We start from the raw sequence: 17,077 nt of genomic DNA, 5'->3' as shown, positions 1-17,077 counted from the left end.
TAATTTGTGTGCTGCAATGCTTTGATTTCAACTTGACAACACTCTGAACTGATACTGCAACCCAAAGATTCACTTGCAAGGTCTCCTTACAATTCATGTTCTCAGTATATTTTTTAATTTGCCATTTGTCTTTTTTTTTACTTTGCTTGTTTGTCAGTCTGTATGCATAGTTTGTTGGAAATTCTATTATTCTTTTAAATTGCTTTATTCTTTTTTGTAAATGCCCACAAGAAATTAATCTCAAGGTAGTATATGATAATATACATACTTTGATAATAAGTTTGCTTTGAACTTTATTCCACCAAACAAAAGCATCAAGTGCAAATAAAATGGGAATCCACTGAAAACAAAGGAAGAAGAACTCTCTCTGATATTCTGGTCCTTATCAAAACAGACCGAAAGATCATTATCACAACTTTTGTGAAGTTAAAATTGACTGCAATATTCCCACATAACTAGTTCAAATTTATTAGGTGTTAAAGATTCAAAGTACATTTATTATCGAAGTATGTATGAAGTGTATGACCCTGAAATTCATCTTTGCCACAGACAGTCATGAAACAAAGAACTATGGAACCCTTTCAAAGAAAAATATCAACCCCTCCTCCCCCATGCGCAAAAATAATCGTGCAAACAGCAACAAAGAGATTGGAAACACAGAATATAAAACACAAAAGGTATATTTCAGTACAGTTCACCTCAGCTCTGCGTACATTATCTGCAAGCTGCCGATTTCAAAAATCACTCCATTTTTATAGCAAAAAAAAAGCAACCAGAATTAGAACAAGAAATAGAACATATCATAAAAACTGAATTGAGTCCCAATCTACATCGACTAAACCTTGCTCCTTGTTTATCCCTGTGAGACAATGGAGTTATGAAAGGCACTTTATAAATGTTAACAGTCATTGTTTGGCAAAATTCTTCTATCCTATCTTTCTAATTCTAATAATACAAATCAGTATTAATAACCCTTTCATACTTTTGAAATTGGTGGAAATCCAACCCGAAGAGTAACAAAGCCACTCTCTATTCTTTATACAGAGTTCTATATAATTTTTATTATAATGGCAATCCATCCTATGCCAACTTATCAAATAAGACTGAATTAAACTTTTCTACAGCAGATCAAAGTATCAGCAGATTCTACATTCCCAATTGAAGGTCTAACAAAATTACTTGCAGTGAACAAACAAAAAACAAAGAAAGTGGCTTTTGAACTGGAGAGAATACATGCACATACAATGTCAGTGGTTACTCAGAAATTCCCTTTACTTAAAACACACTTAAAATGTCAAGTTTGCCTTTTTGGGAAAAAAAAATGTTTTATTCAAAATAATTGTTAAACATACTAACGCACATGCTTAAATTACATTATTCAGTAACATAACACCACCTACTCATAATGTTTCTTTTTCTTTTAAAAAAAAACAAAGATGTATAGATTCAAGAATCATTACCTAGAGACATTAAGCAAAGTCCCACTATAATTTCTTTGCTGGTCATTACTCCAGTAATCACTCTCTGCAACACACTATTGTAAGAGACGAAGGTGACCAGAGCCTGAATATTGATTGTGCAGCCACCATCCATTGGGACACAACGATGGAAGAATGGAATAGGTTTACTAGTTTAAAACAAAAAGACAGGAAAAAATGGAATGTCAAATTAATATCAATAATGGAGATGACAACAATGATATTCATGATTATAATTTTAATATATTAATTAATTCAAATGACAAATCGAGTATCGATTGTGCATACACATTTCACATTGATAATGCACTATGCAAAGTATACTAGCCAATTCAAAGTTCATTAAATTTTCCTTTTATTGCACTGGGAGCTGGTAGAATACAAGAATACATTTCAAAAATACCTTATAGACCTGTCAAAAAGCACATTAAAATCTATTTCTGTATTTATGTTTTATATATATATATTTTTTTTAAATTTTTTTTCACATTGATTATTAACTATATCGGTTAACAAATTTATTCTTACAACTCTGTTCCATTCACACATTTATCCTATAGGCTCATTAGATGCTATCTGCAGGCACTCTGCACTGTAAGCTTCATTTGCTATTGCTGTCATTCCAGAACTACATAAGAATATGCTCTTGAAGCAATTTTGTACTCTGCCCTCACTTCAAAAACCAAAATACTTCATCTTCTCTGGAGTTATAAAAGGTCCACTAGGAACCATATTGTGATGGAACCTAACTACCAATGTGCCAACCTAGGTACCGTTATTTGAATTTTAGAGCAACTGAGCTACAGCCAAAGCTCAGAAAGAAAGCAGATTGCATGCACAGACATTACTAACTGAATATTAAAAAGAGCAAAGCAGAAAAGTGAAGTGGCCTGGTCGAGGGAAGCGCCTGGTGTGAAAAGTGCTAGTCTTTGGCTCGGGAGTCTTCGGCGAGGAGACTACGCCAGGCACAAGTGCAGAGGGTGAAGGCATGACCCCGCTAAGCTGATTCAGTGTGCTACGTGCATGATGTGGGAGGCCAGGGACACTGATGGTGCCCCCGCCTGCTACAGCTGTGGAAAGTGTGTCCAGATTCAGCTTCTGAAGGAGCATGTTGCAGCACTGAAGAAAGAACTGGATGACCTCAGGTTTATCCGCGAAAATGAGGGTTTTCTGGACAGGACCTACAGTGAGGTTGTTACACCGAGGATACCAGAAGAGAGAAAGGGGGTGACGATGAGGAAGGAAAGGATGCTTGAAGTACAAAAGACCCCAGGGGATGTACCTCTTGTAAACAGGTTCACCTTCTTGGAAGCTGTCAAGACAGAAGATACTGCCAGTCTGAGAAGCGGACAGGTCTGCGAGCCGAAAATTGGTGCAGAAGCAGAGCCGAGGAGTCAGACATCAGGAAGAGCCGTGGTAGTAGGGGGCTCCATAGTAAGAGGTACAGAATGGGGTTTCTGCGGCAACAGGGGAGATTGAAGGATGGTGTGTTGCCTCCCTGGTGCTAGGATCCAGGACATCATGGACCGATTGCAGGGAATCCTCAAGGGTGAAGGTGAACAGCTGGAAGTGGTAGTGCATGTCGGCAAAAATGACATCGGGAAGGACATTCTGCAGCGGGACTTCAGAGAACTCGGAAGGCGGCTGAAAAGCAGGACTTCCAGGGTGGTTATCTCTGGTTTGCTTCCAGTTCCTCCTGCTGGAGAGGGCAGGAACAGGGAGATAATGGATCTGAATGTGTGGCTGAGGAACTGGTGCAGGAAGCAAGGATTTACATTCTTGGACCACTGGGATCTGCTTTGGGGTAGGGATGAATTGTACAAAAGGGACGGGTTGCACCTTAATAGACGGGGGACCAGCATTCTGGCAGACAGGTTTGCCACTCCAACACAGATGTGTTTAAACTAAGTTGTGGGGGGGGGGGGGGTGGTGAAGGGGATGAACTGGAAATATAAGGATGGAGTTAAAGGGAAAGTGAAAATAAGAAAAGTTAAAAAGGACAACAGAATCAATGGAGTAGAAAGCTCAAGAAGAGATCATACAGTATGGCCAAGTGAAATAGGAATTGATATGAAAGGAGAGAGGAGTACCGAATTAAAAGTATTATATATGAATGCACGAAATATAAGGAATAAAGCAGATGAGCTTGAGGCTCAGTTGAAAATTGGCAAGTACAATGTTGTGGGAATAACTGAGACATGGCTTTAAGCGGACAGGGCCTGGGAAATGAATATTCAAGGATATACATCTTATCGAAAGAGACTAACTGGCAGAGGGGCTGGGGGTGTCTCTGTTGGTGAGGAATGATATTCAGTCCCTTGCGAGGGGGGACATAGAATCTGGGGATGTAGAGTCGGTATGGATAGAACTGAGAAATTCTAAGGGTAGAACGACCCTAATGGGAGTTATCTACAGGCCCCCAAACAGCAGTCTGGATGTAGGGTCTAAGTTGAATGAAGAGTTAAAATTGGCATCTCGCAAAGGTAATGATACAGTTATCTTGGGGTATTTCAACATGCAGGTAGACTGGGGGAATCAGAATGGTACTGGACCCCAAGAAAGGGAGTTTGTGGAGTGCCTCCGAGATGGATTCTTAGAACAGCTTGTACTGGACCCTACCAGGGAGAAGGCAATTCTAGATTTAGCGTTATGCAATGAACCGGATTTGATCAGGGACCTCGAGGTAAAGGAACCATTAGGAGGTAGTGACCACAATATGATATGTTTTAACCTACAATTTGAGAAGGAGAAGGGAAAATCGGATGTGTCAGTATTATAGCTGAACAAAGGGAACTATGGAGCTATGAGGGAGGAGCTGGCCAAAGTTCAATGGAACAATACCCTAGCAGGGAAGACAGTGGAACAAAAATGGCAGGTACTTCTGGGAATAATGCAGAAGGTGCAGGATCGGTTCATTCCAAAGAGGAAGAAAGATCCTAAGGGGAGTAAGGGATGGCCGTGGCTGACGAGGCAAGTAAAGGGCAGTATAAAAATAAAAGAGAACAAGTATAACGTAGCAAAGATGAGCGGGAAACCGGAGGACTGGGAAGCTTTTAAAGAGCAACAGAAGATAACAAAAAAGGCAATATGCCAAGAAAAAATGAGGTACGAAGGTAAACAGCCAAGAATATAAAGGAAGGTAGTAAAAGCTTCTTTAGGTATGTGAATAGCAAAAAAATAGTTAAGACCAAAATTGGGCCATTGAAGACAGAAACGGGTGAATTTATTATGGGGAACAAGGAAATGGCAGATGAGTTGAGCAGGTACTTGGATCTGTCTTCACTAGGGAAGACACAAATAATCTCCCAGATGTAATAGTGGCCAAAGGAACTAGGGCAAAGGATGAACAGAAGGAAATTTATATTTGGCAATAAACGGTGTTGGATAGACTGTTGAGTCTGAAGGCTGATAAGTCCCCAGTGCCTGATGGTCTGCATCCCAGGGTACTTAAAGAGGTGGCTCTAGAAATCATGGATGCCTTGGTAATCATTTTCCAATGTTCTATAGATTCAGGAACAGTTCCTGCTGATTGGAGGGTGGCTAATGTTGTCCCACTTTTCAAGAAAGGAGGGAGAGAGAGAAAAAACAGGGAATTATAGACCGGTTAGCCTGACGTCAGTGGTGGGAAAGATGCTGGAGTCAATTATAAAAGAGGAAATTATGACACATTTGGATAGCAGTAGAAGGATCAGTCCGAGTCAGCATGGATTTATGAAGGGAAAATCATGCTTGACTAATCTTCTGGAGTTTTATGAGGATGTAACTATGAAAATGGACAAGGGAGAGAGAACCAGTGGATGTAATGTACCCCTCATTACATAAATTCCCACATAGGAGGTTAGTGGGCAAAATTAGGGCACATGGTACTGGGAGCAGAGTACTGACATGGATTGAAAATTGGCTGGCTGACAGGAAACAAAGAGTAGTGATTAATGGGTTCTTTTCGGAATGGCAGGCTGTGACCAGTGGGGTACCACAAGGTTTGGTGCTGGGACCGCAGCTGTTTACAATATACATTAATAATTTAGATGAAGGGATTAAAAGTACCATTAGCAAATTTGCTGATGACACAAAACTGAATGGCAGTGTGAAATGTCAGGAGGATGTTATGAGAATGCAGGATGACTTGGACAGGTTGGGTGAGTGGGCAAATGTATGGCAGATGCAGTTTAATATGGATAAATGTGAGGTTATCCACTTTGGTGGCAAGAATAGGAAGGCAGATTACTATCTAAATGGAGTTAAGTTAGGAAAGGGGGGGAAGTACTACGAGATCTAGGTGTTCTTGTACATCAGTCAATGAAAGCAAGCATGCAGGTACAGCAGGCAGTGAAGAAAGCTAATGGCATGCTCGTTTTTATAACAAGAGGAATTGAGTATAGGAGTAAAGAGGTCCTTCTGCAGTTGCACAGGGCCCTGGTGAGACCCCACCTGGAGTACTGTGTGCAGTTTTGGTCTCCAAATTTGAGAAAGTACATTCTTGCTATTGAGGGAATGCAGCATAGGTTCACAAGGTTAATTCCCGGAATGGCGGGACTGTCATATGTTGAAAGATTGGAGCGACTGGGCTTGTATACATTGGAATTTAGAAGGATGAGAGGGGATCTGATTGAAACATATTAGATTATTAAGTGATTGGACACACTGGAGGCAGGAAGCATGTTCCCACTGATGGGTGAGTCCAGAACTAGAGGCCACAGTTTAAGAATAAGGGTAGGCCATTTAGAACAGAGATGTGGAAAAACTTTTTCACCCAGAGAGTGGTGGATATGTGGAATGCTCTGTCTCAAAAGGCAGTGGAGGCCAAGTCTCTGGATGCATTCAAGAGAGTTAGATAGAGCTCTTGCAGATAGCGGGGTTAAGGGATATGGGGAGAGGGCAGGAACGGGGTACTGACTGTGTATGATCAACCATGATCACAGTGAATGGCGGTGCTGGCTAGAAAGGCCGAATGGCCTACTCCTGCACCTACTGTCTATTGTCTATAAAACAAGTCAAAATATCCCCATTTTTATGGATTAAGTACATTAATTGACTACTATGATGTTTAATGGTTCCAACAGAAGCAAAAGCAACGTTAATGAAATAACGATGGTGTTTATTCTTTGATTGGATCCCAATGACCAAAACACATCATAATGATAGACTGACAGACAGTTGATTTCCAGCTTGCCTCTGCTCCACACACTGGAAGTTTTGCAATACTGACATATATCCATGGACAATAATTTGGTACTGAAAGCAACACCATTTAGATTCAACATAATTTTGATTCAACATAATTTGTGCTTTAAGCAGGTTAAGTTTTCTATACTGTTTCACACAGATTTAGTATGGTGAGGTGGTAGACAAGAGCCATTACAGTCCAAAGAATAATGCACCAAAATATTCTAAAGGAGCCAGATTGTATGCTGTACCAAAAACATGTTGATAATCCACTATTAATAACTTGGGTGAAATAATAAAAATGATTGCTACCTCAGCCACCATCACAGAAACGAACATAATTAGTTTAGATTATCCAAATCGCCACAGGCTCAATCCCAGGATAGTTGTTTCATAAATGTCAATACCACGCAGAACAGCTAACAGTGATTCAATAAGCCCACTGTAAATTTAGCTTGCTAATTACAAGATTCCCAGTTGCTTTACTTTATAAAAAAAATCCTACAATATTATAATATTGTGCTACCTCCCCATGTATAACTCACATGCAATAAACGTGATCATGAAACCAAACATTAATCCTTATGTACTGCAGTCACTAAATTTTATACCTCACAAACTCCGAAAAAGAAAATATAAATAGAAGCCAGGAGTGGGCCCTTAATATCCACTCAGTAAGATTCAATAAGATCATTGCGACTGTTTCATCTCAGAACCACTTCTCTGCAGTAACACTGTACTCCTTTCATATCCAAAAGCCTACAAATCTATTTTGAATATATTCACTGACTGAGCCTTCACAGATCTAGAAATTTATGACTCTCTAACTGAGGAAATGCCTTCTTATCTGTTCTAATCTACCACGTATTTTGACACACACAGCCAGAGGAAATTTCAACTCTGCATCTAGCCTGCCAAGATTACAAAAAGACTTTGAATAATGAAATTTCTGATGAAAATAGATCCATTCTGCTTAATTTCTCCACATACAAATTAAATAGCATTCCACAAATCAATTAAGAGGAAACTGGAGGCCCTGTTGCTCTTACTATATTCGGTACTGAAAGGTGCACATTTGATTTAACAGGAGGATCAGTTTGCTTATGACAGCTGGCTTTTGACACAAGCACAATTTGATTCAATTGGCTTATATTCAGCAAACTAAGAGTAATTGAAAAAATAATGTTGCAACAGGAATGGGAAGTCATCGAACTGAGGAACATAGTGAAGTATATGATAGTGCAATTCTCACCGCAATCAGACATGAGACTGAAAACTGAAGAAAAGTAAGTGCGACAGTGGGGTTGGGGAAGCTTTGGGATTGTGTGTAGGACTATTCCCAAACAAGATCATAAGATAGAAAAAGTACTGAGCTTAAAAATACTAGTTTTCTTTTCAAAAAGAATAAAATAGCAGAAATTGAACATCAGGCTGAAGATTAGAAAACATACACACAAAGCTGTGGCAATAGTCTAAAAGAAATGGTGATGATGGTATAGAAAAACAACAAATGTGCAAAGCAGCTAATTTTGTCTCCAACATTTTGCATGTTTAGGCAACAGGTTATTGTGTGTGCCTGAAAGGCAGCTATCAAATTTCTAGGCCAAGGTAATTTACATTTAGCAGCAGCAACAATAACCTTGCTCACAGCAGTGAAAAATAATGTAGAATTGCAAAAAAAAAATCAGGAATTAAAACCTTAACAAAACAGAAGAATTTAAAATACATCAAGATATTTCAATTACTAAAGTGAAAATCATTCACAGCGCAGGACAGTCACTTATAAAGGCAAGGTACAGAAAGATAAGGTACTGTCTTAACACAGGCAAAAAGGGCAACAAAGGGCCTGTTTATGTACAACTCTAAAGCTCTAAGCTTGAATTCAATTGCTTGAATTAGAAACTACTCAAGCCTTAACTCAAATGAATTAAACACCTGATTCATAGCTTGCACAAAAGCCTTATAGTTAACAATAAAAAACCTCTCCGATTTAACCTGAATTTTCTCACCTTGCTCTAACAGGAAGTTCAGGGCAGAACTTTTTATTTTTTGGAATATACTTATCGAGACCCAGATTGTACAAGCAAAGGCGAGATCCTGTAAAATAAACACAACATGATGTTTCCTAATAATACACATTTGAGCTAACTTCATGCTGGTTTAACTAATCAATCTTAAAACATTAAGGAAAATATATTAAGGATACAGGTACAGACAAAAAGATAATATCTGAATTGTTTTAGCAGAAAAATACTGCAAAATAGAGAAACCAAAAACATGTTCAGGCCAAGCATTGTGTGGTACTGCATAATGCTTGATCAACACTACATTATACTAAAATATAGCTAAATATCGAATATCCCAAAATTTATGCCACATACATCAAATAACCTTTTTGTTCCATTTACTCTTGGCTTTCAGATTTTCTTCAGAGCATTGCTCTGCATCAATAATTCTGTAAAATTGCTATCACACCCCAATGAACCTCCAGATCCAATTCAAAAGAAAGAACTCAAGAAGGAAGAGCTCTTGTTTTACTCTCCACAGATATTGTCTGACCTGCTAATTACCTGCTGTCGGCATAAATTACATCGGGAAGAAGAGGAAAGAAATTCTGCAGTGTGACTTCAGAGAACTTGGAAGAAGGCTGAAAAGCAGGACTTCCAGGGTGGTTATCTCCGGTTTGCTTCCAGTTCCTCGTGCTGGTGAGGGCAGGAACAGGGAGATATGGGATCTCAATGTGTGGCTGAGGAGCTGGTGTGGCAAGTAGGGTTTCAGATTCTTAGACCACTGGGATCTGTTTTGGGGTAAGGATGAATTGTAGAAAAGGGACGGGTTGCACCTTAACAGGCAGGGGACGATATGATGTTGTGGGAATAACAGAGACATGGCTGCAAGAGAACCAGGGCTGGGAAATGAATATTCAAGGGTATATGTCCTATCGAAAGGACAGACAGGTGGGCAGAAGGGGTGGGGTGACTCTGCTGGTGAGGAATGAAATTCAGTCCCTTGTGAGGGGTGACATAGAATCAGGAGATGTAAAGTCAGTGTGGAGAGAACTGAGAAATTGTAAGGGGAAAAAGACCCTAATGGGAGTTATCTACAGGCCCCCAAATAGTAGCCTCGATATAGGGTGCAAGTTGAATCAAGAGCTAAAATTAACATGTCACAAAGGTAATACTACGGTTGTAATGGGGAATTTCAACATGTAGGTAGACTGGGAAAATCAGGTTGGTACTGGACCCCAAGAAAGGGAGTTTTTGGAGGGCCTCCGACATGGATTCTTAGAGCAGCTTGTACTGGAGCCTACTAGGGAGAAGGCAATTCTAGATCTAGTATTGTGTAATGAACTGGATGTGATAAGGGAACTCACGGTAAAGGAGCCATTAGGAGGTAGTGACCATAATATGATGTTTTAATCTACGATTTGAGAGGGAGAAGGGAAAATCAGAAGTGTCAGTATTACAGTTGAACAAAGGGGACTATGGAGCTATGAGGGAGGAGCTAGCCAAAGTTCACGGCAAGTATTTCTGGGAATAATTCAGAAGGTGCAGGATCAGTTCATTCCAAAGAGGAAGAAAGATTCTAAAGGGAGTAGGGGGCGAACGTGGCTGACAAGGGAAGTCAAGGACAGTCTAAAAATTTTTTAAAAGTATAACATAACAAAAATGAGCAGGAAGCCAGAGGATTGGGAAACTTTTAAAGAGCAACAGAAGATGACTAAAAAGGCAATACGGGGAGAAAAGATAAGGCACGAAGGTAAGCTAGCCAAGAATATAAAGGAGGATAGTAAAAGCTTCTTTAGGTATGTGAAGAGGAAAAAATTAGTTAAGACCAAAGTTGGGCCCTTGAAGGAAGAAACGGGTGAATTTATTATGGGAAACAAGGAAATGGCAAACGAGTTGAACAAGTACTTTGGATCTGTCTTCACTGGGGAGGACACAGACAACCTCCCAGATGTAATAGTGGCCAGAGGACCTAGAGTAATGGAGAAACTGCAGGAAATTCACATTAGGCAGAAAATGGTGTTGGGTAGACTGATGGGACTGAAGGCCGATAAATACCCAGGGTCTGCATCCCAGGGAACTTAAGGAGGTGGCTCTAGAAATCGTGGAAGCATTGGTAATCATTTTCCAATGTTCTATGGATTCAGGATCAGTTCCTGAGGATTGGAGGATAGCTAATGTTATCCCACTTTTTAAGAAAAGAGGGACAGAGAAAACAGAGAATTATAAACCAGTTAGCCTGACGTCAGTGGTGGGGAAGATGCTGCAGTCAATTATAAAAGAGGAAATTATGACACATTTGGATAGCAGTAGAAGGATCAGTCCGAGTCAGCATGGATTTATGAAGGGAAAATCATGCTTGACTAATCTTCTGGAGTTTTATGAGGATGTAACTATGAAAATGGACAAGAGAGCCAGTGGATGTAGTGTACCTGACTTTCAGAAAGCCTTTGATAAGGTCCCACATAGGAGATTAATGGGCAAAATTAAAGCACATGGTATTGGGGGTAGGGTACTCACGTGGATAGAAAATTGGTTGGCAGACAGGAAACAAAGATTAAGGGGTCCTTTTCAGAATGGCAGGCTGTGACTAGTGGGATACCACAAGGCTTGGTGTAGGGACCGCAGCTACTTACAATATACATTAATGATTTTGATGAAGGGATTAAAAGTAACAATAGCAAATTTGCAGATGACACAAAGCTGGGAAATAGTGTGAAATATGAGGAGGATATTAGGAGAATGCAGGGTGACTTGGACAGGTTGGGTGAGTGGGCAGATGCAGTTTAATGTGGAGAAATGTGAGGTTACCATTTTGGTGGCAAAAACAGGAAGGCAGGTTACTATCTGAATGGTGTCAAGTTAGGAAAAGGGGAAATACAACGAGATCCAGGTGTCCTTGTTCATCAAGTCACTGAAAGTAAGCATGCAGGTACAGAAGGCAGTGAAGAAAGCTAATGGCATGTTGGCCTTCCTAACAAGGGGAGTTGAGTATAGGAGCAAAGAGGTCCTTTGGCAGTTGTACAGGGCCCTGGTGAGACTACACTGGAGTACTGTGTTCAGTTTTGGTCTCCAAATTTGAGGAAGGACATTCTTGCTATTGAGGGAGTGCAGCGTAGGTTCGTGAGCTTAATTCCCAGCATGGTGGGACTGTCATATGTTGAAAGTTTGGAGCGACTGGGCTTGTATACACTGGAATTTAGAAGAATGAGAGGGGATCTGATTAAAACATTTAAGATGATTAAGGGATTGGACAAGCTGGAGGCAGGAAAAATGTTCCCGATGTTGGGGGAGACCAGAACCAGAGGCAACTGTTTAAGAATAAGGGGTAGGCCATTTAGAACAGAGTTGAGGAAAAACTTTTTCACCCAGAGTTGTGGACCTATGGAATGCTCTGCCTCAGAAGGCAGTGGAGGCCAATTCAATGGATGCTTTCAAGAAAGAGTTAGATAGACCTCTTAAAGATAGCTGAGTCAAGGGATATAGGGAGAAGGCAGAAACGGGGTACTGACTGTGGATGATCAGCCATGATCACAGTGAATGGCGGTGCTGGCTCGAAGGGCTGAATGGCCTACTCCTGCACCTGTTGTCTATTATTTCCAGATTTTTTGCTTATGTTTTATTGGAAACAACTTTCATCTCTCTCAGTCCCTGATCCACGCTGAATTGTACAAAAGGGCTCCTTACACTTACAGCTGCTAGAAAAAAGTTTGTGAACCCTTTGCAATTACCTAGTTTTCTGCATTAATTGCTCATAAAATCTGATCTGATCTTCATCTAAGTCATAATAATAGACAAACACAATCTGCCTAAACTAATAACACAAAAACAATTGTACTACTTCTTGTCATTATTGAGTATGAGAATATGTACAAGGTGTGAGGAGGTAGAAATAGTAAAGGATATGGTAGGGTAAGGGTTAATAGGTTAGGGTTGAGGTGAGTAAGGGCACAGAACATGGCCACTTGTACCTGCTGCTTGAAACAAGAACTGAAATCACTAAAGCAGACACTTGTAATTGTCCAAACACGAGGAAGTCTGCAGATGCTGGAAATTCAAGCAACACACACAAAATGCTGGTGGAACACAGCAGGCCAGGCAGCATCTATAAGAAGAAGCACTGTCGACGTTTCGGGCCGAGACCCTTCGTCAGGACTAACTTCGTGCTAGTGCTTCTCCTTATAGATGCTGCCTGGCCTGCTGTGTTCTACCAGCATTTTGCGTGACTTGTAATTGTTATGCTTAGAATGGGAATTGAAATTATGCCAGGCACTTGTAACTGCCATGCTTGATAAAAAGAACTTTTGTAGCCTTGTGGTTAGATGTGTCTCTTTTGTAGCTGCAGGAGTTAAACTGTGATTGCTAGCTATGCTGATTGTCTCTTGCGCGCGGATGTATGCTCAGCCAAGGACATATTGAAAATAATCTTGGCTTTGAATCAACCAATGAAGTTAAAGCACGATGTCTTACTATGTATGTAACTTGGCGTGATCAGCTCATGCACATACCAAGAAATATGAAATAAATTCCATTTTTTATTAACTATAAGAATAATGTAAATTGAGGATGTAACTAGAAGGAAGCGGGGTCATGCTGTATAGCATGATTCTCTGACCTCTCCTCGAATCAAGATACAATAAAGAGAGTTGATCGAGTTAAAAACTGTGGTCTCTGAGTTTTTCTCTGACTGAGTAAAGAGGCAGGTGTTTACATTTTGACGAGCCAGCCAGGAGTCTAAACGGAAGCTCATGGCCATCCAGTGTAAGAGGACGACAGGAGGAGGGAGACATCCGGACCGGACGGGACAACGGAGGATGTTGACCCCGGTCCCTCCCATGTCTCCTCTGACCAGATCGGACCCCTCGATCAGCTGTAGAGTTGTCCTACGGACTCCACGAACTTGAGGACTCAGTCGGGAGAAACCACTGTGGTAAGTAGAGAACGTCAATTGGGCAGTGAAGTGAAAAGTCCTGGTCAAATGTAGTACAGGAACTGGTCAGTGGAGTAAGAGACTCTGGTCAAATGTTGTGGTAAGGAACTGGGCAGCGGAGTAAGAGACTCCGGTCAAACGTTGCAGTAAGGAACTGGTCAGTGGAGTAAAGGACTCTGGTCAAACATTGCGATAAGGAACTGGTCAGTGGAGTAAGAGACTCCGGTCAAACGTTGTGGTAAGGAACTGGTCAGTGGAGTAAGAGACTCCAGTCAAACGTTGCGGTAAGGAACCGGTCAGTGGAGGAAGAGACTCCGGTAAGACGTGGTGATAAGATTTTAGTCAGTAGGGCGGAAGGCCCCGGTTTAACTTGTGTTAGGACATTAGTCTGTGGGGCAGAAGGCCCCGGTTTAACTTGTGATAGGACATTAGTCAGTAGGGCAGAAGGCACCGGTTTAACTGCAGGGTAATTAGACAACAGGACAAGTAAACTTCTGTCAAACTAACAGTCCTGTCTACCTCTGGCAGTTTCACGAGAAACGACACCCTGCCTTAGGCTGATTGTTAAGAGGGGAAATCCCCCACGCGAAGGGCAGGAATTGAAGAGGGTGTCAAATTACTGTGACTAAGATGGGTCAGACGTTAGATAAAGAGGACAATCATACTCCATTAGGGAAAATGTGTAAAGAAAATCCAGATTTAGAAAAGAACTTCCAGTGCCTCAGTGCACGCTTGAATAAACTCCTTGGAGATTCTAACTGGCCATTGGGGGGGGACCTGGGATTTAGTGTAAACGAGCAGAACAAGAGGTATGGAAATGTAACTGTTCTCAGAAATGGAAAAGACCTGCTAACTAAGTGAACACGGGTGGCGGAGAAACTGAATGAGCGCTCAAAGCAGACCTCCTGGGAGGAAAATGCAAAGAAACGGAATATTCCTATTGTAGATGATGAAGGACAGATAAGACCTTATGTGGTACTGAAAATATTGTGTGAAATGTATGATAAGAACCAGGCCCATCCCTCCCACCCCCCAAGGGTAAGGCGCCAGTGGATATATCTGGACCTCAAACACTTTTTGATAGTGGGGAAGAGACTGAGATGGAAGATTCTATTTGCTCCCCTCCACAGCTACCTCCAAACCTGCCGCCTCCCTTGAACCCACCGCCCCCTAGACAAAACCCTAGAAGGGACAGTCCTGTACTTTCCTGAACCCCGCTACTGCCAGAGGACCCTACATCATCACCAGCATGCTACTGATCCCACAGACCTGCCCCCAGGGGAGGTGTGGGCCTGTTCGAAGACGGATGTAGGAATTACAAATGTTCCTCCAGTTACTGAGGCTCTCCAGACAAATGTACCCCCCTCCAAAGGTATACCAGTACCCTGACGTTATTCCGCCTGCCAAGGTTCACAAAGGACAACGGGAGGTGAAGTTACTCGGTATCCTTCTGAATGAAGAGGGCAGGTCCTTGACTTCCAACAGAACTGAGCCAATTGTAAACACAACTCCCCCGACCACCACTAAGGCTATGTGGAAACTTTTGGTTCTGGTAAATTACTGAAGACAATGGATTCCCAATGCAGCCTGCCTCACCCGAGTGCTAGCCCTTTGGCTTCACGTAATGCCCCTCCCCAATATACGCCCAACACGGAGCAGAAGGAGGCACTTATATCACTGAAACATCAACTGTCACAGCCCCCAGCATTGGGGGGCGCTCTCTATGACCGGCCCTTTCAGCTGTACGTGGCGGTGATTGAGGACTGTGCATCAGCGGTCCTCACGCGAAACCGCGGGGACAGATGCCGTCCGGTAGCTTATTACTCCATCCACCTTGACCCTGTGGCTCAGGGATATCCCCCATGCACTCAGGCTTTACCTGCTGTCTATGCCATGGTTATGGCAGCAGCCAACATTACCTTGCAGCAGTCAGTCACTGTGTACACGTCCCACATGGTTGTCACTCTTCTCACCACACACAGTACGCAACACCTGACACAAGCTCGGTTAAACCAATATGAGATCGCCCTGTTACAGAACTCCCTGCTGACATCTGCCTATTGTACAACCATCAACCCTCCAGGAACAACCAACTTCATTAGGGGAGACTCCACATTCCTGTAACGAGCTTAATCATTTCCTGACTGCACCTTGACCAGATCTCTCAGATCAGGAAATCCCAAACCCAGATACGACCCTTTTTGTTGATGGCCCTTCTTCTGTCTCCTCCTTGGGTGAGCGACAGGCAGGTTACGCCAGTGTTTCCCCTTTGGAGACGTTGGAATCCGTAGCCCTAGTACCCCTCATCTCTGCAGACAGCAGAAGAGTTTGCCCTGACATGCGCCTGCATTTTGGCAGGAGGGAAACAGGCTAATATTTACACTGATTCTCGCTACGCTTTCGGAGTGGCCCACAACTTTGGAGCCCTGTGGCGTGCGGGGGATTCCAGACTTCCACTGGCAAACCAATAGCTAATATCCTTTACATTGAGAATTTGCTTAAGGCCATTCTGTTGCCTTCTGCCCTGGCAATAATCAAGTGTGCTGCACACTTGCCGGGGGCTCTCCCGTCACCAAGGGGAATACCCATGCTGATGAGGCAGCAAAAATAGCATCGAGGGGAGGCTCCTGGGAGGTCAGAACAGCAGATCGTGACCTAGTCCTGCGCAAACCCCCCAGAAATCCAGAAATTGCCACCATTTTAAAATTACAGGGGGATGCCCCTGAGGCAGAGGTTGAACTGTGGAAAGATCACCACTGCTTTCCCGACTGTCACACATTTCTAGCAAACTCAACCTGCACCTCGGTAAGGAGGGAATGTGAAAAATGTTGTTAAAAACGTGGTGGAATCCTAACATGGAAGAAAGTGCATGAATGAAAGTTAGAAAATGTTTAACATGTCAGAAAGTGAATCCAGGAAAACCAATTAGATGTGAAAAGGGAAGGACCCCTCTTCCTGGGGGACCCTTTGAGACATTACAAATGGACTTTATTGAACTGCCCCAAGTACATTGTTACAAATACTGTTTGGTGATAATCAATACCTCCAGTAAATGGATAGAAGCTTTTCCAACTACTAACAATAAAGCAAGCACAGTGGTAAAAATCTTGCTAAAAGAGGTCATTCCTCAGTTCGGGATTCCGTGCCAACTATCATCTGATAATGGACCTCAATTCATAGGGAAGATTAACAAAGAGTTGTGTGACACCCTTGGAATAGATCAATGATTCCACTGCTCTCACCACCCTACAGCTGCTGGGGTGGTGGAAAGAGCAAATGGTATATTAAAAGACAAATTGACTAAACTGACTTTAGAGACAGGACAGAATTGGTTGAAAATGCTCCCCTTGGCACTAGACAGACAGACAGACAGACATACTTTATTGATCCCAAGGGAAATTGGGTTTTGTTACAGCCGCACCAACCAAGAATAGTGAAGAAATATAGCAATATAAAACCATAAATAATTAAACAATAATAAGTCAATCATACCAAGT

General features: G+C 42.0%; 1 protein-coding gene across 3 annotated transcripts in view; it reads right to left on the bottom strand.

The window, feature by feature from the left end:
• Positions 1-17,077, bottom strand: part of LOC132396863 (choline transporter-like protein 1) — a 116,587-nt gene that overhangs the window by 46,901 nt on the left and 52,609 nt on the right. For all 3 annotated transcript variants that reach the window (XM_059974871.1, XM_059974870.1, XM_059974872.1), the window contains 2 exons: positions 8,654-8,741; positions 1,461-1,627 (listed from right to left, as the gene is read on the bottom strand). In XM_059974871.1, the coding sequence (XP_059830854.1) occupies positions 1,461-1,627; positions 8,654-8,741 (255 nt within the window). The remainder of the gene's footprint in view (positions 1-1,460; positions 1,628-8,653; positions 8,742-17,077) is intronic.

Source organism: Hypanus sabinus, chromosome 7 (assembly GCF_030144855.1).
Source record: "Hypanus sabinus isolate sHypSab1 chromosome 7, sHypSab1.hap1, whole genome shotgun sequence".
Taxonomy (NCBI): domain Eukaryota; kingdom Metazoa; phylum Chordata; class Chondrichthyes; order Myliobatiformes; family Dasyatidae; genus Hypanus; species Hypanus sabinus.
Note: the sequence above shows the minus strand (reverse complement) of the source record. Positions and strands in the feature narration are given on the sequence as shown.